General features: G+C 47.1%; 1 protein-coding gene across 2 annotated transcripts in view; it reads left to right on the plus strand.

The window, feature by feature from the left end:
• LOC124409663 (homeotic protein ultrabithorax-like) overlaps window positions 1–26298 on the plus strand; it is a 96711-nt gene that overhangs the window by 66102 nt on the left and 4311 nt on the right. For both annotated transcript variants that reach the window (XM_046887470.1, XM_046887548.1), the window contains one exon: window positions 16240–16647. In XM_046887470.1, coding sequence (XP_046743426.1) covers window positions 16240–16568 — 329 coding nt within the window. In that variant the 3' untranslated portion in view covers window positions 16569–16647. The remainder of the gene's footprint in view (window positions 1–16239; window positions 16648–26298) is intronic.

Here is a 26298-nt window from a genome sequence, read left to right on the forward strand (position 1 = left end):
ACAAATATATACATACCCACGCGATATGCGTATATATTATTCATCGCAGGGTGAAAACACTGAACCGAACGTGCACTGCAAGGCCGTACGTTTATAAAAGGTTGAAAAAGGTTCGGTAATTCGTAACGACGACGTGGCGTAATTCAACTGCGTTGGTATCATGTACAATAAGTTGGTTATGGTTTGTGGCTAGATGCTGGGGCAGTACCTATTCATACATGGTAGAGTGGATCGAACCCATACGGCAGGGTGGTGTTTTTCTCCCGGATAAAATGGTCACGAATAAAGCGGTGAGGAGGAGCACATGATCGTGCGGTATATATAAAGGCGCCAGATCCCAACCGGCAGCATCTTCGTAGTTACATGGGGTATAGTTTCACGTTCGTCGCATAACTCTGAACTACAGTCAGCCATTGATTGCAGGGTGCAGAGCTGGCGGCGTCTTATCTTCCCCTCGCACGCCCCTGCAGGCTGCTGCTCCGTACGATCACTCCTCGGGCAGAAAATCCCCCAAGTAGGTACATCCCCAGAATTAATATCCACAGCTCGTCCGACGGCTCGTCCATCACAATTTGTCGACCCCGCACCGGGTAAAGCGACGTGAGTCACGTTGCACATTATTGCATCCGTGTTTAACCGCACGATGAAATGCGGCGTGTCAAGAAAAACGCCAAAAGCCGATCGTCGATTTGCCTGGTAAAAGGAGTTTACTCGTGCATTCCGATCCGTATAACGTATCAACGGGTGAAAACTCGCTGTCTCGCACAGGTATCTACGAGATAGCCGAGTAAAATTTCAGCGTAAAAGGATAACGAGGAGCCAGCTGCTCAAGCTATGCAGAAGTATCGCGTATGCGGTAAAGTGCATTGCCCTGCCCTACTGCACTCTTGAGAAATTTAATCATGTAGACTTTTTTTCTACTTCTCCATTGAAGCGCGAGTCAGTCTATAAGTGCGAGGGAAGTTCTTGATAGATCCTTGTGTACCTACATAGTATCTCGCACAGGTTATATAATATAATTGTACCAAGACGGCTACTGTAATTTGTACACTTGATAACGGTTATTAAGTCCTTCATTCCGCAAACCCTATCAGTCTCCGTGTTAACGGTTAATAAGCTCGCGATGAATTTCTTTACACAGTTCATTTTCCTCGTATTGAAAATTGCTCAACGTACGTACTATCGTATCGGTTCAGAATTGGAAATGACGCGGAATTAGTTTTCCGTGCAGTTTTTTTTTTTTTAGTCCTTTTTTTTCTCCCCGCAATCTTGTACCTTTTCAGATTCTCGGACGTCGGCAAATCGTTCGCCGCTCAAAGACAAAAGGATTGTTTGAAAATTTCCAAAACAAGATTGATCCTTGCCTTGGAAGTTGCTTCGTCCGATTTTTCGAAGGGTCGTTTGGCGGATTTGCGACTCAATCGAGAAAAAAATCCCTCACGATAATATCACTATACTGTATAAACTCGGTGAAAAATGTCGCATGAATGTTGAAGAAAGACACGCGCAAGTATCGGACTCGAAGTCCCGGAGGGGGAGGGGTTGGAGGGCTGGAGGGAGATATTTCGCGGAACATGCAGATGGGACGAGGCAAGGAGGGCATGTACTCGTTTTTGACAAGGGTTATTTCTTGCGTCCGTTGTCCAAGGATCAGGCGAATGACGCGATGATGACGAGCCGCCATCTCGCCGCAACTTGGGAGGTCCACCGTTGATATTCCCCCCTCCGTTGCCCCCCGTGACTCCGGCGTACCGGTCAGTCCCTTTCGAACACCGGCCTTCCCCCCCGCTTTCCTCCCTCCTCTTTCCACTCTCCTCTCTCTTCGCCCTTACCCTGCCCTCGTATCTCCGGGCCTCGCGCTTCTTGCGCAGGTAAACTTCTATTCTCCTTGGCCGGAGTTCGTCGGACCCCCTCCCCCCTCTCCCTAGCCCCCTGTGATCCGGGGTCCAGACCCTCGAGAGACGTCCGGGAGACGAGGGACGAAGGGTGGGGGTGAGGGAGGCATGAGACCTCGGAGCACGCCACGATCATATTTTTTGCATCCTCTCCGCGAGACGAAGAGCCTGAGAGTGAGCCGATGAAAATGGTGGACGTCGAGCATTCCGGGCTGGAGGATATATTATCCGCGAGTAGGTATCTCTCCGTTTCGTAAGAAGACTCGGAGTTACTGCCCGAACCTATTTAACCGACTATATGATGACTGTTATGAATTGACCGGGGGGTGGGGTGGTGGTGAGCCGGAAGAGAACTTGCGGCCGCGAAGGGCGGGGAAAGAGGAGATGAGAATTGAAGGGTGGCACGAAAGAGGTTTTGGCGTATAAGCGCAATCGCTGCAGCATCGATAAACGCAACGTCGGTAATAACCGGCAATTTGCGAGGACTTTTAGTTAGGCAGCTCGCGTACCCGGCATTCGTGAACGGGTCGGGGATCCGTAAGAGATGGTAGGGGTAATTGCTATAAGAGGGGTTGGTCCGTTGGCTGCTTCGTTCCTATGTCTTCTCGGCATTCTGCCGCTGATATATATATATATATATATATATGTGTGCGTATATGTATATATATGTGTGTGTGTGTGTGTATCCCTTGGTGAAGAGAGGACGTGGTTTTCTTCTCAACTTGGTTCAGGACCAACCGCGTGTCGCGAAACGAGTGGCCGAAAACTTTGCTTGAAAAATGTCGAACGACCCCCCCCCCCCCCCCCCCTTCCCCCCCAAACTCCTCTTCGCAAAATTATGTGTAGATACATCGATATTTGTCTGCACGTCGTTAAAAGCTCCTCAATAGCTCGATTGCGTTAAGCGAGTATAATTTTACACGGTAACCGTTTAGGGATCGTCCTGCGTATAGAGATTCCAAAAAATTTTTGCGTATAGAAATTAAATAATGGCATAAAAGTAATCTGCCGTTCTTTTCCTTACATCGATTTTACAATAGAGCAGAATAATCTTCACACACCGCGTACATCGCGGAATGTAATAAATAAGTTGACGGGTTGTCGTAAATCGCGTAGATACATGTATGAATTGCGTTGCGTAACACTGCCTACACTACCTGCTACGAAGGGCCAAAAGCCTCGAGACATCCTGTCGGCGCGTAAAGGTCGATGTGGATATCTTTATAAGAGCTTAATTCGTGGGGCGTGTGATGTGCTAATGACTACCTACGCTCTCTATAACATAATCATATCCTATGCCTAACCCCCTCATATAGGTATACTACAGTCCAAGGATATTGACAGTCGGGTGTGTGCGTGTATATGTATATCCTGATCCTTGGCGTATCTATATATACAATGATTTATACTCGGCACGGCCGGCCGTAACTTTCAAATTATATCAATTTCCTTTTCCTAAGCGTGCGGAAAATTTTTTCTATCACGTATATTGTTCACGAACAAGAGTGAAAATTGCCACTGTCCGCACGTCTAGGTAGGTACCTATATACACGTGTATAGATAATATAATACGTCCTCCCTGATATTTTAGTCCACATCTTTAGAGATCTGGTCGGCTATATTCAGTGGATGAAGAGGGTGAGAGTGCTGCGCGTATATTGAAGCATGATCTATATTCGCGGATATTATAGACGGCGAGGTTTACGCGGATTGTGTTTTACGGAGTGGAGTATATTTATGACAAAGTAGTCGCATCTCGATTGGCGTTATTCAACTGCAGGGTGGACAGTTTATTCTCTCCTTTTTACATACCTACTATATACCTATTTCTTCTCGCTTTCTCCCTTTCTCCCTCTCTCCCTCTGTCTGACTTTTTTTCTTTTTTTTTTCTACGTTTCTGCAATAAAGTACGCCTATCTAATCAAACTATAAAATTGATGGGGTTCTCCTATCGCTCGCGAGACCCACACATCTGTCTCTTTTTCCAAAGTTCGGTGAAATACAGCCCCCCTGCACAGTCGTCGCGGTAGTTCCACGGACTCGATCTATAACCGCTGCGTCGTATCCTGAGAATGGTAAAAACGATCTGAAAGCATCGCGCCGCGGTGCTGCGCCATTGTCATTCGTATATTAACGTCGCTTTCAAACTCGTTTGATTATTATTCCTGCAGTTCCGCCGCAATCAACGCGGACAGAGTAATTGCTACCATAAATCTGTTCTTCGGGTTATTGCCATATACAGGTACATACCTAGGGATTTTCTTTGCAGGCTAGAAGTCTCGCGTAGAAAACTTGAATTTCTTTTTATTTCTTTTTCATTTGAAAAAACGTAGAACCGAAGATTGGTAAAGCTGACATTGCCGTTGCGCGCGTAAAATATTTACGCGTCTCGGATACATCGGATGGAAAACAGAATCCAACATGGCGGTTGGTAAAATGATAAAAGAGATTAAAAAGAACTTGCTGTCGGAGGCCGAACTGCGAGGACCTAATCTTTTTATTTAGTTTTTCTCTCTCTCTCTCTTTTCCTCTCTCTCTTTCCGTAAGTGCTCCGTGTCCACCTATTTCTCATAAATTTGAATTAATTTACATGTATTTGAATTTAACGCTGGCCATACTTTATCAAAGCAATTAAGCTTTTAAGCTCCCATTTGCATTAATCCCATGTTTATAATTACTCTGACTTTGAAGGAATTCAAAAGTTTCGGCTGCGGCAAGGGGATCGACGCATGCGTCTCGCGCAACGTGTTTGTAGATTTTATCCCGAGTGACGTGCTGCAGCTCGAACTTTCCATCGCCGCGATCCTGACGCAGTACATATATACCCGTCGAGAAATGTCGACCGGAACAATTGACAACCCGAAACCTGCAACTGCACCAGCAGATGAAATAGCTGATTACAGAGACCGCAGTGAAGAAGAAAAAAAATACTCGAGAGAAAAAAACAAAAAAAGCAACGAAAAAGAAACACGTAATTGACCACAATCAATGCATAATCGCTCCCTAATTGTTCCCGATTACGCGTATATACCTACCTTACAACCGTTCTAACGTATACCTATAACCATGCAAGGTAATTACGATCTGCGAGGTTCACAGTTATATGTATACTTCAAGGAAGAATCGATTAGCGAACTACGTTTCCCTCAATATACGATCGGTTGATTGTTTGTAAGTAATTGGACTGCAGCGTTGCACACATGCTTATACGCCTGCAGTGTTTAAACTCTCGGTTCTTAAGGTATACGAAACGTATTTAAAGTTCTAAAAATACAGATATCAGTATACATATTATAGTAATTATCTCACCGGAGATTGGATGCGAAGTATCAATCAGCCGGAACGTGAAATATTATCGATGCAAATACCAAATGTACTATTAACACGTCGATTATACCAACTCATATGTAGTTAACTCGTGTACGAGTTTCATTAAACGTGTACATGGTAATAGGCAGAGAAAATTGGAACCAATGACTTGATTCTTCCACGCAGCTTTTTTCACACATTGTTTTAATAATCTTGTCCTTTACGAAAGGAAGAAAAAAATAATAATAATCAATATCTGGTGGAAAAAGAATTCGAAAAAAACCAACTTCCAATTTTCCAGAACATTGCCTCCGTGAGTGTGAGAACGGCTGGCTTATCGGTAGATTCAACGAAATGGTAAGGAATCGCTGTCGAGTAATTATACACCCGTCTGAATGGTTGTAACGTGCGTAAACGTAACAGTATATCAGGGCATTCGACATCATTACGTGTGAAATGTTAAACACAGCCCATGCAGCATGTGTCGGTCTCATACCGGTTTTCCGAGTTTCGAACAAATCTCTCTCTCAAAGGTCCATCGCAATGCGATTAGCTCGCCTGAATGAGGAGAAAAAAATCTTGTACGATGTTGCATCGGAAAAGCGAGGTACCTAACGATAATTCCGAGAAGCTAGCGCACCCTTAGTTGGAAATCGAAAGGTGTGGAAACACGCGTGTTCGTCACGCATACGTGCGATACATTTTGAAGAGGAAACCAGACGCCCCTTACACACTTAGTGTCATCCGGCATTGTGTGTCACCGTGTAAAACGGCGTCGCGGGGTTCAAAGTCGGTTGGACGAGACACCAGCTAGCCGAGGTTAGACGGGACTGCAGGATAAGCAGCAACTCGTTGGAGGATGAGGATGAGGAGGATGAGGTGGGCGTCGCAAGGTGCGCGCTAGGATGTCTCGCGTGTGGAGTCAGTGGTGTCGCCGGTTTGGATTTAGTGCGTGCGCGGGTTGGCGTAGCGCAGCGCACTTACGTCTCTACGCAGGCACACGTACCTGCACCTACACTACATAATCGTCTCTGGGAGCGTTGCGCATACTGTGTATCACGGGACGAGCAAAGTGTTGGGATATAAGGTGTACAATGTGTCCATGTTGTACCCTCCGTACAAATATACACGAGTTCCCGCCGGTGTGTGACGAGGGTACGTGTATATCCCTGATCCTGACTGCAGCATCACCGGCAGAAGCATGGCAGCAGCAGCATGGCTGTGCAGAGGGTGTGGGGAGCGAAGTCGAGGCTCTATTCAAAGCGGATGATTCAGTGGCCGCTGCTGCAGGGGATAAGATCTCCTGGTCCGCCGCCTCGTTCATCTTCCTACTCACCGGCGAAGCGACTTTCCTCGGTTCGAGAGAGCCTGCAACGACGACCAACGAACCAACCAACCTGTACGCAACCAGCCGAACGACAATCCTTTCCGTTTCTTCTTCGACTTGTTCGTAGATAGCGAGAACCGACCCGCTCCAACTAGCCGCGGTTATCTTGAGAAGCCCGGGTTATAGGTACGAACGCGTTACCTGCGGCCTCCTCGGAAACGTTTGTTTTTTCACCCCGATTTTCAGCCGTAACGAGTGGCGAATGGCAGAAAAGTTTGATATGCATGGAGCTGCGGATTTTTTGGCACCAGAAACCGCCATCCTCGGAGCGCACCGCGTTATAACGTCGAAATCGCGAATGAAGTAGCCTCCGTGAAACGCGGCCACTAGTTTCCTAACTTTCTGATTTATCGCTGTTCATTACTACATCCGCAAACCGTCGAATAATACTCGAGCCCTCGTGTTAACAACTGCATGTAAAACCCACGAATCACAGTTCCGGCAGCCAACGAGCCATCGTCACAGGCAACCCGCTCGATAGAAGGCTAATTTCGAACCAACTCTACCCCGTTTCTAGCAAAAATGACCAACCCCGGTGTTCGCAATCATTTGCGCAAATACGCAATACTCTAACAACTTCGTATTCACACGGTATAACCGTCAGTTTAACGTTTTTAAAAGTATAAAATATTAACGAATGGTGAATATCAAAAAACCGGTTGTTTAAAGTGAAACTAAAATTTTTCGGTAATGCAAAAGAATTTTGAAATTCGGCTATTCTTTTCACATGATAATCTTGTAATCGTAATCACGCGTAAAATTTATAGGTGCACCTCGATTTAGCGAAATAGCCCCTAATTTTGATCTTCGCTTTGAATTCGCACCTCATTCGGGACTCTCTTGCAATTATTTGAAGCCAGTGAGGTATACCACTGTTGGAACGCTATGGCGTCTCTCGTCCATGGAACCGGCTTGCCCCACCCTGAACAAAGTCCCGGAGCCGGTACGGGGCCCCCTGGGGCCTAAAGAGACCCGGGTCCCTCCTCTGGCACGGAGCGAAGGGACCGCCTGTGTAATCCCGCTTGCAAATTATCAAATCATCTAGCCGATACTTGTTAACCGCGCCAAGTTAAGTCATTATGACGGAATGCCGCCGTGGTGGCATGAATTATGCATCGATGCATGCCCATACTTTTGCGGGGGTCGAGCACCATTCGATACCTATAACCTGTCACACGGAGGTTTAGGGTTACGCCAAAATTCGACGTTTAGTCCATCGAAACCGTGCAGATCCGAGTCTGTACTCTGAATTGTTCAATTTTCTGAACCTAAGTACGTGCGAAGTCGAATTCGCAATTGGGGTGCGTCGCAATTTTCACGGCGTAAGATTACAGCGGCGAGACTCGCGGCATTTATTAATGCCTCTCCGACGGTTCCCAGAGTTTTTTATGCACCGTGCCTCGACCGGTGAGGATTTGTAGTTTGCCAAGTTTTAAAAGGTTTCTAAAGACCTCGAGTTCTCGAGTTCAGAGGTAGCCAAGCTCTCGTGGTGTGCAGGACGGTCGCGTGGATCAGGATTCAGCTCGTACCTTTAACGCACTGCGGCCTCCGCAGCAGCGAGAAATAAGGCGGCAATAAAGCATATGTAAAATATATTCTGGAATTCCTTTTAGGACGCAGATATACGGTCTGCTGCCCGTTGTTCGGGTCTGTCCGACGCATGCGTGCGATGCAGGGCTGTATTATAGCTGCGGTGTGCTCTACGAGTCAGTGTTGTGCTTTTACATGTATATATGTATACCTGTGACCATGCCCGACCCAGCAACCACAAGAGAGAAAAATGCCGTGGCAGTGGTGAGACGGCGAGTAGGTATAAGGATGAGTAGGTGCCAAGATTTAATTCGCCATTGACACAAAAGCTGTCCTCCTTCTCTCAAATCAAATCTATATAACCACCCCTAATTACCGAACTCATCAAGGGTGCATTTCTATACCGCATACATTTCTTACCGATGTTCACCTGCAGCGTAACTCTGACTTCAGCGTGAAATTTTTGAGAAACGGAGACGGCGAGAGAAAATCTCGGAGGATTTGCCGGTCCGGGGGTTGGAGGAGCTATTGCAGGAATAAGGAGCGAGGGGCGAGGTGTCGCCTTACAACCGGCTCGCTTACCTGGGCGAAAGCCTCCTTTGCATTCCATCTCCTTCGCCATCTTCGACGTTTTACTTCTTTTGCCACAGGTATACGTATACTGAGCTATACGTCCACCCCTTTGCCCCCGTCTCAGTTCTCTCCTCCTCCTCATCCTCATCCTCCTCCTCCTCATCCCTCGCGTTGTACATTTCTCGTTCTCGTTTTGCCTGCAATGCACCGTTGCACCGGTCGCTTCTCTCGGTCTTTGCATAATTATAACAGTTACTGCGGCAAAGTCGAATCCCTGGGCAGCGCGAGCATAGCCGAAAAGTAGCTGTGCGATTGCTGTCGTGTATCATGTATTTATACCGAAATTCACGATCCATAATCCGTAATGTACTCAACCAGTTGGCAATGTTTGCTGGTATTATTACCAGGTAATTGAAGAGGCCAGGAAAGTTCTGATAGGAATGGAGTCTTGCAGATCTGTTTTTGCAACAACCTTTTGTTTTCTCCAGAACTAATATAATGAATCAATTATCATCATAAAATTCTATCGTATAATGGGTAATAGTGAGATTTTAAAAAATTAGATTAATTTGCTTTCATAATAGTTCGGGATATTTATGTTCGATGGAAAACTTTAGCGATAAAAGTTTTTCCCAGTTTCCATATCGGTAAAAAAGTTCAAGATATAGGAAATCCACTATCGTAGCTGCGCATCGCTAGAAATTTTAAAACAACTTTGCGAATGTTTGTGATCAGATTACTTTTTCCTGCTCGATTCTCTCTGAAAAAAAAAAACAAAAAAAAAAACAGCTTGTATAATATCAAGATATCGAATAGTTTACCGCTACGCGTGTATAAAATACAACTCTGCAAGGGTGAGAATAATTCCATTTACCAACACATTCGTGTCACATGCGAAAACGATCTCCCGAAACTTTAGGGTGAGTTTAAAAAGAAGATCTGTTCGGATGCAGGGTATTTGGAGGGTAGGTACCACAAATTAAGTCGCGAATTGTCGTATAATATAACTAGGCATTATTTGATTACTGAGGGTGGCATAAAATATTTACGGTAATTAGCTCAGAAGCTTTCTCTCGTGCCTTCACTTTTCGTTCCGTACCTACTACCCCCTGAGCCTTGGGCCTCACCCTCTCTCTCAAACGCCCGAGTAAGATAGGGAGGGTATATCCTCGGAGCTTCTCTCCTATTCTCTTTCTCTTTCTCTCTCTCTCTCTCTCTCTCTCTCTCTCTCTCTCTCTCTCCTCCTTTCCCTCGCCTTGGCTCTTGGCGAAGCTGCAGCCGAAACGCGGGCACGTAATACCCACCCGCTTCGCCCCTGCAGCCGCGTCTTGTGTGTTCAGAGCTCCCGCCGTTGTTGTCCCAGCGGACGCCGGGCAGAACATCCCCAACAAACTCCTCGGTATGAGATACGCGTAGCTACGCAGCGAGACCGTAGCTCACCGTAGCACTCTCCCCCCTTCCATCCCCCTCCCCCACCCCTCTCGTTCTCTCCCTTGCTCGAGGCAGGTAATCCCCTGGAGGGCGTGAGTTACGACCCGCGGCCTCGCGCGCTGGTCTCTCTTCGCACCACCCTCCCCACCTCCACGAGTTCCTCGGCATCCTCCCACCGGCTTTCGCCCTCTCCTGCACGGCGTCCCTCTTTCTCCTCGTTTCGAATATCTCTTTCCCTTCCTCTCCGGCGTGTCCCTACAACTCGGGGTTCAAGGATGGCGAGAAACAGGGCAAGGAGCTCCACTGCAAGCTCGAGGAAGGCGACTATAGCGCTGAGCGCGGAAGACACAGCTGGAGCGCATTTGTCAACCGTAATTAATAACTTATATGTCGGGAGGAGGAGAGTTAACGAGGAAACCGATGGCGGCCTCTCCGCCTCGCTTTGCGATGTCTCGTAAGTTGAGGAGAGCAAATGACGCGGGGGTGAGGCCTTCGTAAATAGGAGCTCGGCACGGCCTGCGTGCTTTGCTGCCTACCATGCATTCGAGGGTGCCTGCTCCGAGTGGCTCCTGGGTAACGAGGTTAACGAGGGGCATCTGGCTCGCCCATGATCCGCTGGCGGCCCGGCCAGCCGGCCCTACACCCTTCCGACCTTTTGCGGGGCGGCGAAATATTCCAAGGATTCCTCGAGGATCGCCGCGGTCGAGATGAGAATACTCAAGGTGCACGCCGTTGCGTCATGTTACAGCCATGGTTCCATATTTCTATCCATCCTGGCTAATTGTCCGTGTCTGAAACTCGGCGGTCTAGAATCCATTATTCATGTTACATCATTGGACGACGGATGGATGGATGGATGGACAACCGGAAATCAAACTACCCTTCACATGCGTCATATCCCGGTCGATGATAATTCTTGCAAATTTACGCCACAGTTTGACAGTTTCGTTCACGGATCGGTAGCGTTAACGGATGCACCCGGAATCAGCAATCGCGCAGAAATGGCCGCGGATAGAAGTTTTTTCAAAAACAAGAATATCGTACGAAGACTCTCGGAGGAATCAGCTTCTTGTCGGGGTCACGGAATTCCCTGAAATTGGCAAATGCACTATTCTGCACGATCGGGCAGATCATTATAATAATCCTCGGCGATGCGGATGACGTACGGACGTGCGTTTATCTGCGCAGCCAGCTCTTTCACCCCAGATAAAAGCGATTGCTTCTGTTTCCCAGCACGTTGATCGTGTAACGCGTGTCTACATATGTAGGTCCCCGATGTACCATATACTCTTACAGTGTGTGTAAGTCGACGTAGAGGCTAAATTGGTATCACAAAAACCTTACGGATTGCCAATCTCAAATAATTCCGTCTCGGCGAAGAGACTGCAGGGTCGGGGGATGATGCATGGCAGCCAGGCTAATCTTATAAACCAAAACTTTGCTCATGGCTCGGACCACCATCTACCCGAAGCTGAGGAACGACTGCAGGGGAGGCGGTCGTCAGTCTAGTGGCCTAAGCCTATGGGAAAATCACCGTTCGCGAAGAAGAAGAGTGAGGGGGAGAGAGAGAGAGAGAAAGGAGGGCAAGAGAGCGCAAGCGAAAGATACATTTCTCCTGCGGTCCGGGCCAATTCACTTACTTTGATTTGATTGGCTCCACACGTGTAAACGCGCGTCTCCAACGCCGCAGAGCGCGCTTAGCACTCTTGTAACACACGTAGCTGTGCATGGGGTATGTAGATATCAACGTCTGGGTTCGGATCACGTGGTGTCTAACGTACACATACGTACATACGTGTAATGGCTGTGTATACGCGGAATGAGGGGGGAAAAGGGGCCGCCGGTTCACCGTATAGACGGCGGATAGTGAAGGGAGGATTTTGGCGAGCTCGTGTTTTGCGAACCACGAACAAAGTTATGGGAGCCCTGGCAGCAATCAGCGTATTGGCTCTTCTTATTAGAGTTGGCAACAACTCTCCCGTTTCCCCTTTTATTGCCCGCGCCCCCATCGCCTCTCCCTCCCCCAAAAGAACATCTAACCTTTTTCGGCCTTCGGCTTCGCGTTCGCTCGGTTAAGCTCCAGACAATTCGCGTACGCTGCTTTTTGGAAGAAAAATGACTCTCTTTATAGGTACCTAGATATATGTATACTGTCCCACTCGGTATCTTATTCTCGAGTAAACTCGAAAATGTCCAAAGAGTGAATAGTGAAATTAGTGTAAACATATCGACTTCACTCACCGACTCGCCGGAGCAGCGTTTTTGGAAATCCTGGTCCACAACCTGAAAGATGAAAGAAAGTGTAACATTATTTTTCAACGCTAGCCAATTCAATGTATGAGAAATATATCTACCTACGGTATATTCTTTGAATTCTATCAGGTATATAGACGAACTGACTGGTAGTTTAGAAAATTCATAAAACGGACCGTTATACATCCCGATAGACTTAACGAGTTTGAAAAGTTTAAAGGACGAATACCCGAGCATTTAAACTTTCCAACTATGATCGTTTTAGCCCCATCCCAGAATGTTATATGTTCACTCTCCGAAGCGATAGCTTAAGTGAGTGAGCGCGAGTAAGAGATAGATAACGAGGCAGCAGGAAAAGTAGTCGACTAGCGTATATATCCAGCGCAGTTCATATTGATCGTCCAGAGGATATTTTCACGGTTCCGCTAATCACACGCGTCGAATAAAACGGCGTGCCGGGTGGTAACCGGTGTGTACACCGCCCCCGCAAAACCAAGAGGGGAGAAACATCCCCATGCAGAGTTTTGGTGAAGACCGAATCTGCCTCTCGAGAACGAAACGCATTTTGCTATCCACGGATGAAATTTATCCACCCTCTCGGTTAAACAGCCACGCACGCGTCTTTCTCCTCCTCTCAGTCTTCGTCTTCTTCTTATTTTTCCGTGAGGCATATAAGGGGGGGTGGTAAGCCTCCTCAGGCAACTTTGTTCCCCATCGTCTGAGGCGGGAGCTACTGGCTGGCAGGAGAAAAAGCACCGAGATAAAGAGAAGGAATGAAAGAAAGATGGAGACGTTGGGTAAGAAGCCATGAGGGGAAGAGAGAGAGAGGAAAAGAGAGAGGAAGAGAGTCGCGAACCTGTCACATTTTCTACTTTACCCGAGACGTATGGGGGCGGCTTAATTGGGGGAACCCCCTCTCTTTTATTTATAAGTTTCGGAGTCTATCGCCCCCGCCCTGCACGCCGAGAGGGTGGCGAAGCGAGATGCCGTGGAAGTAGCGGGGGTGGCGTTCCCCGATCTCCTCGCCCCCGCACCGGCGGACCCGTGTGACAAATAACCCTTATAAACGCCGCTCTATAACTCCTGCCTCATGCCGCGAGTCCACGTGTAGGTGTTCGTCGGTGGATGGAGGGGGTGAGGGAGAACGGTAGCAGCAGCACCGGGCGGCGGTAGCAGCAGCAAGCAACCCAGCAGCAGCGGTAGCAGCAGCAACAGTGGCACCCTGGAACGGGAATCAGGGACGCCCAGAGGGAGAGAGCAGCCGAGGGGGGTGAAAAGGGGACGACGGTTGGGCGCCGAGCCACTTGATTACGTCGCGATAATAAACATGGCGCCGATATGAACTCCCGCGTGCTCCGCCTGGCTGTGTGTACTGCAACATTGTTCTCCATGCTAACGTATACCTATACGTACCTACGTAATACGCACACCCCTGTATACGTATATACAACCCCAGACACCCATGTGACTTTATGTACCTACCGCCAATAATAGATTGGTTAGATACGGGTACGAATATAATGCATTTATTGGGGGATGTTTCAAATTGAGTTACCGCATACCGCGACGCCTCTCTACACTGCGCAACGCGGTCGGCAAATCGACACTTCGTTACGATGTTTATAACCAGCAAATCTCCGCACGGGAATTATAATCGATATTTATTTGCAATAACCTTCAAGTCCATCATCGAATTCGCAAGGCGATTTATATACGTGTAAAGTTATATGTATAACCATGCGAGCAGTTCATTTTCTTCTCTGTGTACTCAGAAGAATAGATCATTTATCGAACTGTCATTGATTGTTTATGTTGAAATGCCAAGGGATCACTTATTTTCAACGTTAACACTGTAAATAACATATCCTAGTTGATTTTCCAACGAGTCTGTGCTCAAGGTGTTTGACACGAATCGCAAGATGAACTGAGAAAAATTTAATGACTTTTCTTACCTAAATATTAGACGATTCTAAAAAGAATAAGCTCAATATTTGATTGGTATCTATAGCTGAAAAATTCTACACGTCGAGTTTAAAAAAAATTACGTCAAGATTTCATGATGTATGTTGGTCAGAAATGAACCGTAACATTATAAATCACCTGACTCGAAAGCTCCATGTACGTCGCCGCTCGATTAAGTACCGTAGGTACATAATCCCATCCCAAACAGAATTTAAAGTTTGAACAACCACCATCGCACAGTGTCGCAATCATTCAAACGTTCACCTGCGAAGCCGAATGCATATACATATACATATATAAATAAATAACTCATAACCCAAGCAAGCGCAACCACGTCTCTATAATTTTCAAGGATGTGCCTATGAATCTCAGAGTACCCTGTAACACGTACCGACATAAACTTCCGAAGAGAATGATAAAAAAAAAAGACAAAATAATTTTTTTTTTTTTTTCAAATAAACCAAAAAAATAATACCAAACGATAACGCACACGTGTAAAAAGATCGCCGTTTATATTTCGGTGTCGCCAATTAGTCGCAACGCACTGGGGAATCCCCACATAGGTATAGTAACAACACGCGACACCGTCCTGCCGTATATATAGCTGCTAGCGCGAAGGGTGTAAGAGGGTGAGGAAAGCGATGAGTTTACGGGTGTGAGTAGGTGTCACGTAGGTGCGCGTACGAGCCGGCGTCGATTTGGGTGTGGGTATACCTAATCGGACGAGTGTGTACCGAAGTACGTACGAGTACCTACCATCGGTGGTTGGGTTGCGGGGGCGGCGGGGTTGGCGGGGGTTTTACGAGGCAGTAACGGCCGATAAGGTGAGCCCGCGCCCCCAGCGGAGCTTATGCCGCTACCGTACCCAAGTGGCTGTTCAACGCCCAGGCAGGCCGTGCGGATGCATACGCGAGGAGTTCTTCGCCCCCTCGATCCCCAGCCCCTTTTTTTCCTCTCTTCCTATTCCGCACTCCGCAGCAGCAGCAGCAGCCCCGTCAAAGCTCTGGGTATCTGCCACCCACCCTCTCACCCACCAGCCAGCCAGCCTATATCTTATATATAGATATACCTACCTGCGGTACACCGTGCACACATGCAACGCAGGCGGAAAGCCCAACCCTTATACACTTTATTTAAAACCATTTACACGTCTCTAAAGCTTTGCCTCCGGCTCTGCATATCCTTTCTCCACTTGGCTGTATCCCCTGCAACTGCACCGCGTGGGTATATGCATATATGTATGTATCTACCTACACTAGGTATTGACTGCCGTACGCTACCGACTAGCGCCGGTTATTTCCTCGTTGACGATTGTTAGGGAATATCAAACTCGATCGATGAATCATTTTTTATTGTTCATTTTCCGGGCGATAAGATACAAGCATGAAACAAAGCGATTATTTTTACGTGAACATGTATATTTATCCCTTACATCCCCCCTCATAGAATCATCATCATCATCATCGTCGTCGTCGTCGTCTTTGATGCAACGCGCATAGCCACCCGCAGTAGCTACTGTCGACCAATTCTTGAACGCAATTATAATTGTTGGAAAAATAACATTTTGCGATATTTGTGTTGGTTGAAACCAGTTTTTGCGCGAATTCTTGTTATGGATATGTACGATAAGTTGTGGGAATTAAGATGAACGTCAATTCGTATATTATTTACTCAGTGACGTTTGTCGTGTGTTATTTTTTCCTGTTTTCCCTCACTTAGTTTCTCGAAAGAATACATTATGGGCTTTGGATTTATGTAATCCCAAGCCGTTAATATGCCACGACCGATTGAATCGCCGCCGTGCCGGACTCGGTACCGGCTGGATCGGACCGATATATATACAATATACACGTTCGGCCTAATCGCTTACTTGACTTTTTTTCCTTCTCCTGTTTCCAGGAGCCAACGGACTGCGCAGGCGCGGCCGGCAGACGTACACGCGGTACCAAACCTTGGAATTGGAGAAGGAATTTCACACGAATCACTACCTCACAAGGCGGAGGCGAATCGAAATGGCACACGCACTGTGTCTAACGGAAAGACAGATAAAAATATGGTTCCAGAACAGGAGGATGAAACTAAAGAAGGAGATACAGGCGATCAAGGAGCTCAACGAACAGGAGAAACAGGCCCAGGCGCAAAAAGCCGCTGCGGCGGCCGCCGTCGTTCATCAACAACAGCAGCAACAGCAGCAAGGGGGTGGTGGGGGCCCAGAGGCGGGGAACTAGGGGTACGCCCTGCACCGGACACCCCCAGACCACCCGCACCATCCTCTGCTAGCACCGCAATGTACACAGCTATATTAAGGTAAGGACTGCCTCAGATACTTGCTACCATTAATTTGTGAAAAGAAATTTAAATTTCCGAGAGACGACGTCGAGTAATCAATACGATAACCGTTTGAACTTCGATTCGACGAAAGGAAACCGCGAGGCAATCATCCGTGACTTCGTTACACATAATATCGTGTTATTACATATGCATGTCGTACCTACATTGTACCTACTTACATGCGCGTGTCTAAGATGTAGTATATATACATACATAGTGAAAGGTAGATAGCAAAAGCCGACTTAAACGCGTGGGTAAATTCAACGACATAACGTTAAAACGTTGCGACTTCGTGATTCGGTTGCTGAGGTTTCATTTTTCACGTTATATATGTACACGATACACACGTGATGTAGATGCATACACGCATGATGCTTGTACCGGTTGAGGAGTATCGGCACCGCGAATGCGTGTAACGCACATATAAGATCGTACATCTTTCGAACGCGTTCGTGTACCGGTGGATCGGTAATTAAGCGATCAATCCGAGGGTATATATCCACGAATTATGCAGGGATATACCGTGTTGGCCGGTTCGTAGGTATATAACGTTCCTTCGTTCAAGTTTAACTTAATTATTTTAATTAATTCAGCGAGCGGAGGATCCCTACCCTAAGCTATTTATGACCTCTCCTGTATTAGGTAGACGTGCACGTACCATACCTTAGGTACACACCTAGATGTATAACCTGCGGATACATCCATCGCCGTCGGTGTACCAGGTGCGTGCGTTTAGATCCGTCGTAGGTATAATAAACGTAGAGAGAGAAAGAGAGGGAACAAATTATTATTGCGAGATGTTAAAATTTGAGGGATTTCTCTTCTGCGGCCGCAGGTCATTCTTTCATACTTCATCGTATGTAAGGAGTTTAAGGAGTTTAACGCGTAAGCTCTTGGCGGAATTTTTAAACCGCAACGGAAACTCGGGAATCCACTTAGATCATATCCACGTTGAAAACTATACACTTACGTTACTTTACGTATGGATGCAGACCTGGGAAGACGAAAGTAGTTATACTCGGTTTATGAAATGTTAACCCCGCAGCTCTCGCTGCGGAGCTGTGAGGAATATCTGAACGCAGTATCATCCTTTACGTCCCTGCATTCACACTCCATCGCTCTCCGCGCGCGGCAGCCGCGATGTATTATGGGTGTCTATTTCCATCGAGACGTTTTGCATTCGAAGGTAAACCTTTCAGGATCGGGTATGTGTGCGTGTTTGGAGAATGAATGTATGCAGAGATTGGCTGATTTCCGAGAAACCGGTATTTCGCCACTCACCTCCTCATTTTCGGCGTTACAATTTCGCGGTACGATGCGAAATAAGCCATGATTTTCAACGGCTGAAATCCCCATATCTCATACCGTAAAAATTAGAAAGTTTAACATTTTTTCACCTGTTCAGGTATAAAGTGACCTGAAAGAGAAGAAAAAAAAAAAAAAATGCGGAGGGTGGTCGCGCGATTTTCAGTTTCTGAGCAATATCCCGGTGAGATAATTCGACACTTTCACCGAAACACAGTTCGCGTCTATCTAGAGAGAGAGTGAAAAAAAGTCGGGAGAAAATTTTCGGGGCTTTTCTTTTTACCTTTCTCACCCTCGACTATACAGCGTCACTTAGTTCCAGGAAAATGAAGGACCCTTAGGTCGACGCACGGTTCGACAGTATTGGTCGTAAAAAAAGGCTCACGTTTTCGACACTTTCCTTACCACTGCCGACTTTCTCCGGGGTAAATGGAGGGTTTTATGACTTTTTATATCCGTCTGGGGTGGTGGAAATAAGCCAGGGAAATAGAAAAACAATTCTTAACTTTCCGTTGGAAAAATAAAAAAGTCCTCGACAGACTCTAGACTCACACGGGGTGGCAGACAGATGACGGACAAAACTGACCGATCCTTCCGCCGGCCAACCAACGATCTAAAGCAGCCACTCAGTTAGTCGCATCTACAAGACAGTCGCGGCAGGATGGAAAAGCCCTAAGCTATGGGACGTCGAGCGTCGCGACGTCGTCCTTCGTCCTCGTCGGAAGTGCAGGAGCTGCAGCAGCTTCCAGATGTTTTCAGAAATAACGATACCTACTTCTCTCCGGCTCTCCTGCGGTAGTGAAGTGAAGTAGAAAAAAAGGGAAAGTAGAGAAGCCGGCACCGGTTAGGCCCTGATTTGTGTGGCTGCTTTGTACCCTGAAATAAGCACGTTCTACCCATATACCTATAGATGGACGCGCGCTCCCGCCTTGCCATGTTTTTCTGACGGCCGCCATCTCATCCGTCTATGTCTTTTAGAGTGGGAACCAGTACAGCTTGCTTCGTTGGTTAGTGAACTGTTGGATTTAGGAATAAGGCATCGCGGTTTCAACGTTATTCGATGGATCACGATTGGTCGTAAATTCCTGTCGTCGAGGCTCAACCTAAATTAAGCTCTCCTCGAAATTCTCGACGACCGTTCATTTATTCAAGCTTTTATCTCTCTAATCATGAGATTTATACCCTAACGTAACGTGGGATAAACGAGCACGTGAGACTTACGCGCGTTTCAAAATTCAGCATGCAAATATGTTGGTCCTATTCACGAAGAATTTATATCCACGATCCGGTGAATTAAAACTTGATAAAAATTAAAATGCAAAAATTCTCTCCGTTTACTCCGAATATACTTCAAGGATTTCTTGGATCATTAAGATAGTACGATTGCACTAACGTAACAACTCTCGGCTACCAATCCGCCGCAATTATTGGCTTATACAAAATTAAGGGGATAACAAAGCAGGCACTGAAAGGTACTTTATTCTCGAATCAGAGTTTGACTCTCCGACAAATGGGGGGCCAATCCATGAAATCAGATCCAGTCTATTCATTCGTTTCATCGCCTATTCCATGGGTCATATGTCGACAGTCAACGATTAGCGGCGACCGTTTTGGACTTGGCGTATCCGAATTCAAGCCACGCGTGTGCCGGTCGTTGTATCTCGCTTTGCGTGTCGCGTAGTTCTGCATCCAGATGCCAATACGGTTATTTATTGGAATGCTGGTTTTAACGAGGACAACGAATGCACCAAAACGTCGTAGAGAATGCTGGAACGATTCGTTCACAGCGTCAAGTGGATGTTATTGCCTAGTTTGAGCCGTGTAGCTAGTGCTATGCTTGGTAAATTAATCGACACTAGGAACGTGTAATTAGTGTACAGGATCCCAACTCTCGTTACATGTACCTTTCATAGCCAGGAATTACAGCTTGACCATTGCTCCGCGGTTGATTGATCGGACTCAGGCAACCTCTTGTTTACAACTCCGGATAAAAATTATTGCGTAATCATCGAAGGTGAACTGGTGAAGAGCTCAGGTGGCGATGTTTAATTCTAAGATCCCAAGTCAAATATTGAACGAGCTGATCATTAATCTGTGCAGAGTAAAAATCCAAAAGTTTCAATCAATTCCGACAATTCCAAAGGGCAATAGTCTGGCTATCTTGATCATACGGACAATCGGTGATCCAAAATCCTCTCCAAATCACCGTGGGTATCGACTCTGGTCTATTGACTTATTCAGTAGCTAATTGAACCCCGTTGAGAGGCAGCGAAAATCGGAAGAGAATGAGGCGACTAATTCTGAGTGAACTAGGGGTTCAGGCATTTTTATTAGCTGTGTTGTGTGTGACACGGCGTGCGTGCGTCTCTATAATCGAGCCTTTGTAAAGGCGGCGGTGCCATCTAGCGGCGTTAACTGTCGTCGTTTTAGTTATGGCTGCTTGACCCTCCGAAGTAAAATGGGCGTGGCATAGAGAGGAGGGCTTTCTAGGAGGGCGGCCTTCCTGTTGCATAATAATAACCTTACGCGCGCGCGAATCTCGACTGTCAAGCAAAGAATTTGAATTTTCTGCTATATTATTGTATCCTCGAAAACACAGAAATTTTTAAGAGATAAATTATTGCCGATTTGAGGGTCCGTTTTGAATGAAATAGAGAAGAAAAAAAAAAAAATCGAGGAAAAACTTATCAAAAAAAAAAAAAAAAAAAGAAAGAAATAATTAATGAAATATGTCAATTTTTAAGCACAAAACATAGTGGAATGGCACGAACAAAGTACTACGTCAAATTCAAAAGTAACGAGCGAACGACGAAGCGGTGTATCACTACACTTGGTGGGACTACTTTATTGGTTGGTCGTTCGGTGAGGAGATGGCAGCACGACTCGACGGTTACTCAGAGGGCTACACTCTGTTCCTATTTTACCGGCGTCCTCCCGGTCTCCTTCGATCGGTATGATGGTTAATTTAGAGTCCTTCTATACCAGCTAAGTAAGAACGGCCAACGAGTATGATTATTCGTTGGTAGCCTAACGATTACCAGTAACCGGGGTTTATGGTTTGTTTTCGTCGTTCAGCCGGTAACTGAGACGCGCGGCACGTGCCCGATGAGCTGGGCTTAGTGATAAACGGACATGCGCCAACGTTGGTACGCAGCAAGTGAAGCACTATGAATGTGGATGAGCGCGGATTACTGTAGCGCCAGGGGACGGCTCGGTGTAGGTAGGTGGGTATAGTTCGATACCGTAGTCTGGCTTCGGTCTGGCTTTTGAAATGAAAATAGACGTTTTATTAGGTAGTAAAGCGTGATTTCGACAGATTGATGCCGGCCCGCCGAGCTGCCGTCAAACGATGCGATGGTCGGTGATGATCTTTATTGGCTTGTAAAAGGAGACATTTACGATCCATAAAGGCGTCACCGCTGCGACAAGTAGGTAGTCCAGTAGCCGTGCCTCGTCTCCGCTCCCCGCGAGTCGCCCATCACTCTAAATCGTGAGTCAACCCTTCCTCCCCAACCCTGGGAGACCATTAGTCCCTGGACCCCCTTCGTCTTCCGCGTTTCCACGTCGCGACCGGAGAGCAGTAACGACAGTGCAACGGCCAAACCGACACCCACGTACTCCCAGCATCCATGGGCACGCGCCATCGCCCCCGCCTTTCCTTTTACGCTGATATTCGAAAGGAACGGACGGCCCACGGAATACCACCACCTCTGCTACATGGAGGCGCCAACCGAATCGAGAGAGCCTTTGAGATTTACAGGTTGCGTTACCGCGGTAGCACCTCGTAAACTTGGCTTAACGACTTCAACCGGGCCTAACTGCTTCCTTCCTGCAATCATCTCCCGACCTACCCCTACACAGTAGAGTCAGTCTGCAGCGCCACGCTTTCGCCGACACTCTTGCAGTATGGCCTCACATCGGTGAAACGATTGTCTGCGGTCGTTTACAATCTGCACTTCATCAGCCTTCGAGTACTGTTGATTAACCACATTTTTCATCTTCGATCAGAGCCTGGATCATTGATCAAAACAGGTTTTGCAGTCCATCCAACATGGAAACGTTTTCTAAGTTTCTCTTGCGATATCGCTTCTTTGCCATCTTTGACAAATATAGTCAATTGTTCGAAGAAGCGACGTGATACGTGATGTACATGGCCAGTTGACAGATTGAGGCAGGTCTACCGAACGTGCTTAAGAGGTAGTAGTTAGGTTTCAATGTCACGAGGGAATAGCAGGTACCAATGTCTTGAGCATGGATCTCGTTCCGGGAACGCTGACTTTGCCGTTGGTCACGTATTGCTGTTTTACGATTTGTTTTGATTGCGGGTCATTACCATGTAACGCCCTTCTTAATGGGTATAGCGACCACACGTTAAATCTTCTTTGTTGATTTTGTCGTGACATTTATGAGCAGTTATTAGGTGATACCACTCGGACGATCGTAAAGTCTACGCCTTTGAAAGTCAGGGAGTAGGGATTCTCCTTGAAGAATATAGTGGCGGGGAGATAAATAGAGAGAAAGGGAAAAGATAAAAGGAGGGGGAGAGAGAGAGAGGGAGAGTGAAATAGGCTGTCTCCAGAGAACCGGAGAGGGGAGGCTTACGGGTTGACGAAATGTCCGCTAGATGCTGCACGGCTTCCCAGGTCGCGTCGGGCCCAACCGTGTTTCGAAGGCTGTTTAAAGTGTTCAGGGTGCCTCATTCTTCGTAGTAGTGGTCACATCGATCGGCTTGGAGTTCGACCAGAAGTTGGATTCACACGCAAACCATGCCGTTTCGATTCAATTTCGGAGCTCACGCACAAGCTCGTTTCTCTTCAAATTTCAATCAAATGCAATCGCCGGAACGAAAGGTTTCCCGTGTGCTGTATCATCAACGTGCGATCGTATAACTTGGGGGAAAGAATGTCGGTGTTAAGGGTGAAACTTGACAACGCTTCTCGGAAGATAATTGACTGCGACTAGAAAGTGCACCGGGGCTGATTTAAATTCGGTACATAGGTTGATGTAAAACGCGAAATATCCGCTTTGGTGAAGATATTAACATTTTTTTTAATAAAGAGTGGTCGGTCTACCGCAGAATTCGGGGTGCACCATGGTATAGTTCGTTCGGGTTATAGTAGCGACGGTATTGCAGCGGAGCAGCATTTACACAACAATGAGAGGGGCTGTACTCTAAAAACTTCCAGAATCCCGATGCTCTTTACGGATAAAGGAGTGAAAGAGCGAAAAAGAGGAGAGAGAGGACGAAGTAGAGAGAGAAAAAAAGGGAAGAGAAACAGAAAAAAAAAAAAAACGCAACAGAGAACTCGAGAGAAAGAGAGGGTGCTGGTGTTCTGGCTCACTCTCCCGCTGGGATGGGATGCACCCAACGTACGGTCCCGCTCGCTAGAGAACCAACGAACACAAAACCCAGTCCGACCTTCTCTTTTTACCTTTATTTTTACCCACCTTTTTACTTCCACCTTTTTTTCTTCTCTTTCGACAAACCAAGAGACAGGCTAGCCTGCCTGGGCCTACTAGCACACATCAGCGATGGTTAGATATTTCGAACACAAGCAATCGCGGTGCCGACTAGCGACGTTGCCAAACTGTAAGGTTCCTTTTCAATTTTCGACAAATCTCATCCCACGGAACCATGTTCAAACGAAGTCGGAGTGAGTGGACTCACCACGACCGTAGGGACAAAAGAAAAGGACATTAGTCATTCGAAATGACACGCAGATCACGTTACCCACTTGCGGGCAGCATATACCGCGGGATGGGTATCATGATATAATGTGGATAACGCGCATGAGGATAAAGACGATGACGACGGCGACGGTGAAGATGCGGCGGACCTCGGAGGAACGGGTTCGTATTTTAATTTAGTGAATTTATAGCTGGCAAACGCGGATGATACGCCGGCATAATACGATATGGGAGGACGTGAGTACCCGTGGCATTTTTTGACGTGCGTGTGGCTGACGGTTGGTTGATGGGTCGAATTGGACAGGGTGCATACGTACGCGTAACACCAGACGAATCACCCCCACACGAAACTCGTATACCATATCTGGTAGGCGAAGAGTGGGGGCGTGGTGGTGGCGTCGGATCCACTAACTTTTACCGCGGCTTAATACAGCTCGGGTGCCGTCGCAAGCTCGCTTATTCATCGTAATATTGAAATAAGCTTTCTAAAGTTTCTGCGAGGGGGTTGCGGAGGCGGCGGTATAACACGAGGAGGAGCAGGCAGGGAAAGAGAGCGAGCTAATTGTGATACACTCCGCAGGGAGTCCGCGTCTCAGGGATGGGGGATGGTTCTTCCCATGTACGTATGTACGGAAAGTTTCACCCACACCACACCCAGCTGCAGCATCCTCGCCAACGGAACCATCCACGCAGGAGTTGCTCACCTACCACACGAACTTGAGAGGAAGAAGAAGAAGAAGAAGAAGAAGAAGAAGAACAAGACGATGGAGAAAAGCGGGAGACGCGGAGAGGGGACAAAGCGTAGTTAGTTATATACGTTGGGGCCCGTGCATGTTGGCAGCACGGTGTTTTTCATTTTCTTTATATCACCCTTGACGCTCATAAAACCATTACCCGTGACCGAGCGAACACAACTTCTATCTATATAAACCGTATACCAACCTATACTTGCCGCTCCACTTTGACGCGATACCAACTTGCAAGTTCCTCGTGTTTCGTCGTCTTTCTTTTTTTTTCTTTCCACTTTCTTCCCTTCATTTCTTTGCTATGCTTTTTTATTCCTCCGTTTGTCTCCCGTGTCGCGTCGCGTCACTCAGTCACCCAGTACGAGGAACCCAATTTCTTTCTTCATAGAAAGTTAAGTCTCCTAGGTGCACGACGGGCAGGTGGCCCGTGGGAAAAATTCAATTCCACGGATTCGACGGGTTGCCGGATAGCCTCTAGGTTTTTAACTGAGTTTTTCCTTGTCCACTCCCCTCCCCCCGGCTTCTTCTGACACAACTCATACAATCAAACAAATCTAAACCGTGTGTCCTGCGTTTCAGCGAACGATGAAGATCCATTGAAAAAAGAACCATTCACCAAATCCACCTTACATCGAACTGGTTTCAATTGCATTTCGCGGTATTGATGAGAATCAGAATTTCTAAGAAAGAAGCGTAGGATGTAGGATTATCTTTTCTCGTCCGTTGTAGAACGAGAAAGAATAAATCCACCCGGTGGATGAAATACGGGCGTAGATAGTCTTCGTGTATCCAAAGATCTCTAGAATTTCTCTGAAGTCTCGAAAATGTCTTGAAGGTCTGGAAAGAGAACGGATCCTGGGACGAATGAGTAAACTGAAAAAACGGACTGAGAGTAGTACAGCAGATAAGTCCTTGCCTCGCCCCAGGTTTTTTTCTACAATTTCTTTTTATTTAAAAAAATTTTTTTATTCCCTCTACATTCGCCTCTTATGGCTTCTCCCTTTTCTCACTCAGATTCCAACTTTCTTGGCGGGTGATTAATCATCGGTCTCCTCTCTCCAAGGCTTACAGACTGCAGTCCAGGTCCAGTCGACACCATCCCGTGCTCGTTTCACTCCCACATTGAATTCGCACCGCAAACAGATCGAGTTCTGTCTCCGCAGGGAGCTGACCGAGCTATTCGAGCACTCGCGGACGTCGCGGGGCCCTCAAAAGATATCTCGCCCGTACAGCATAGTACGCAAGTCGAAGAGGTACGTAGGCAGGTATAGGTTAGAAGCGAAGTACACAGCAACCACGCACAGTGTATCCACCATGGAAAGGTGGGCAGCCCTGTGGCGCTGAGTAGTCCAGAGCCGGCAGAGATCGCAAAGTCCTTGTTGAATATCCAAGGTAATACGTCACTCGCGCGATATCACCGGTACCTAACACGTGGAGATATACTCGGTGCAATATTTTCGTCAGACGTTGACTCGCACACCTATACAAAGGCAACCATTCCCATACATCCCTTTCCACCGGAAGCGTCAACCATGATTTTTCTGTCTTCGAGCTTCACTTATGCTACCAATCTTCATATCCAACGATGACAAACACGGCTCAGCGGATGGTATTAATTAGGGAAATATTCATCTGAAATGGAGGTGAATTCCTCGTCGAATGGTCGAAAGGAGGATCGACCACCAATACCAATTTGGTAAGGGTTCGTCGGCGTTTCCAGAGGGTTCAGGCACTTCTGAACAAGTGGGCGGCTCGGGCGTTGGCCGGGGGCTTCTAGGGTCGGGGGTCGGTCCGGGCAAGGGTGGTAAGATAGGCGGTCCGTCGCACGGAGGTACCCCGCATGGGGTGGCTCTTGGCTCTCGGCTCACGCGACACCCGGAGCCATCTA

This window comes from Diprion similis, chromosome 1 (assembly GCF_021155765.1).
Source record: "Diprion similis isolate iyDipSimi1 chromosome 1, iyDipSimi1.1, whole genome shotgun sequence".
NCBI lineage: Eukaryota > Metazoa > Arthropoda > Insecta > Hymenoptera > Diprionidae > Diprion > Diprion similis.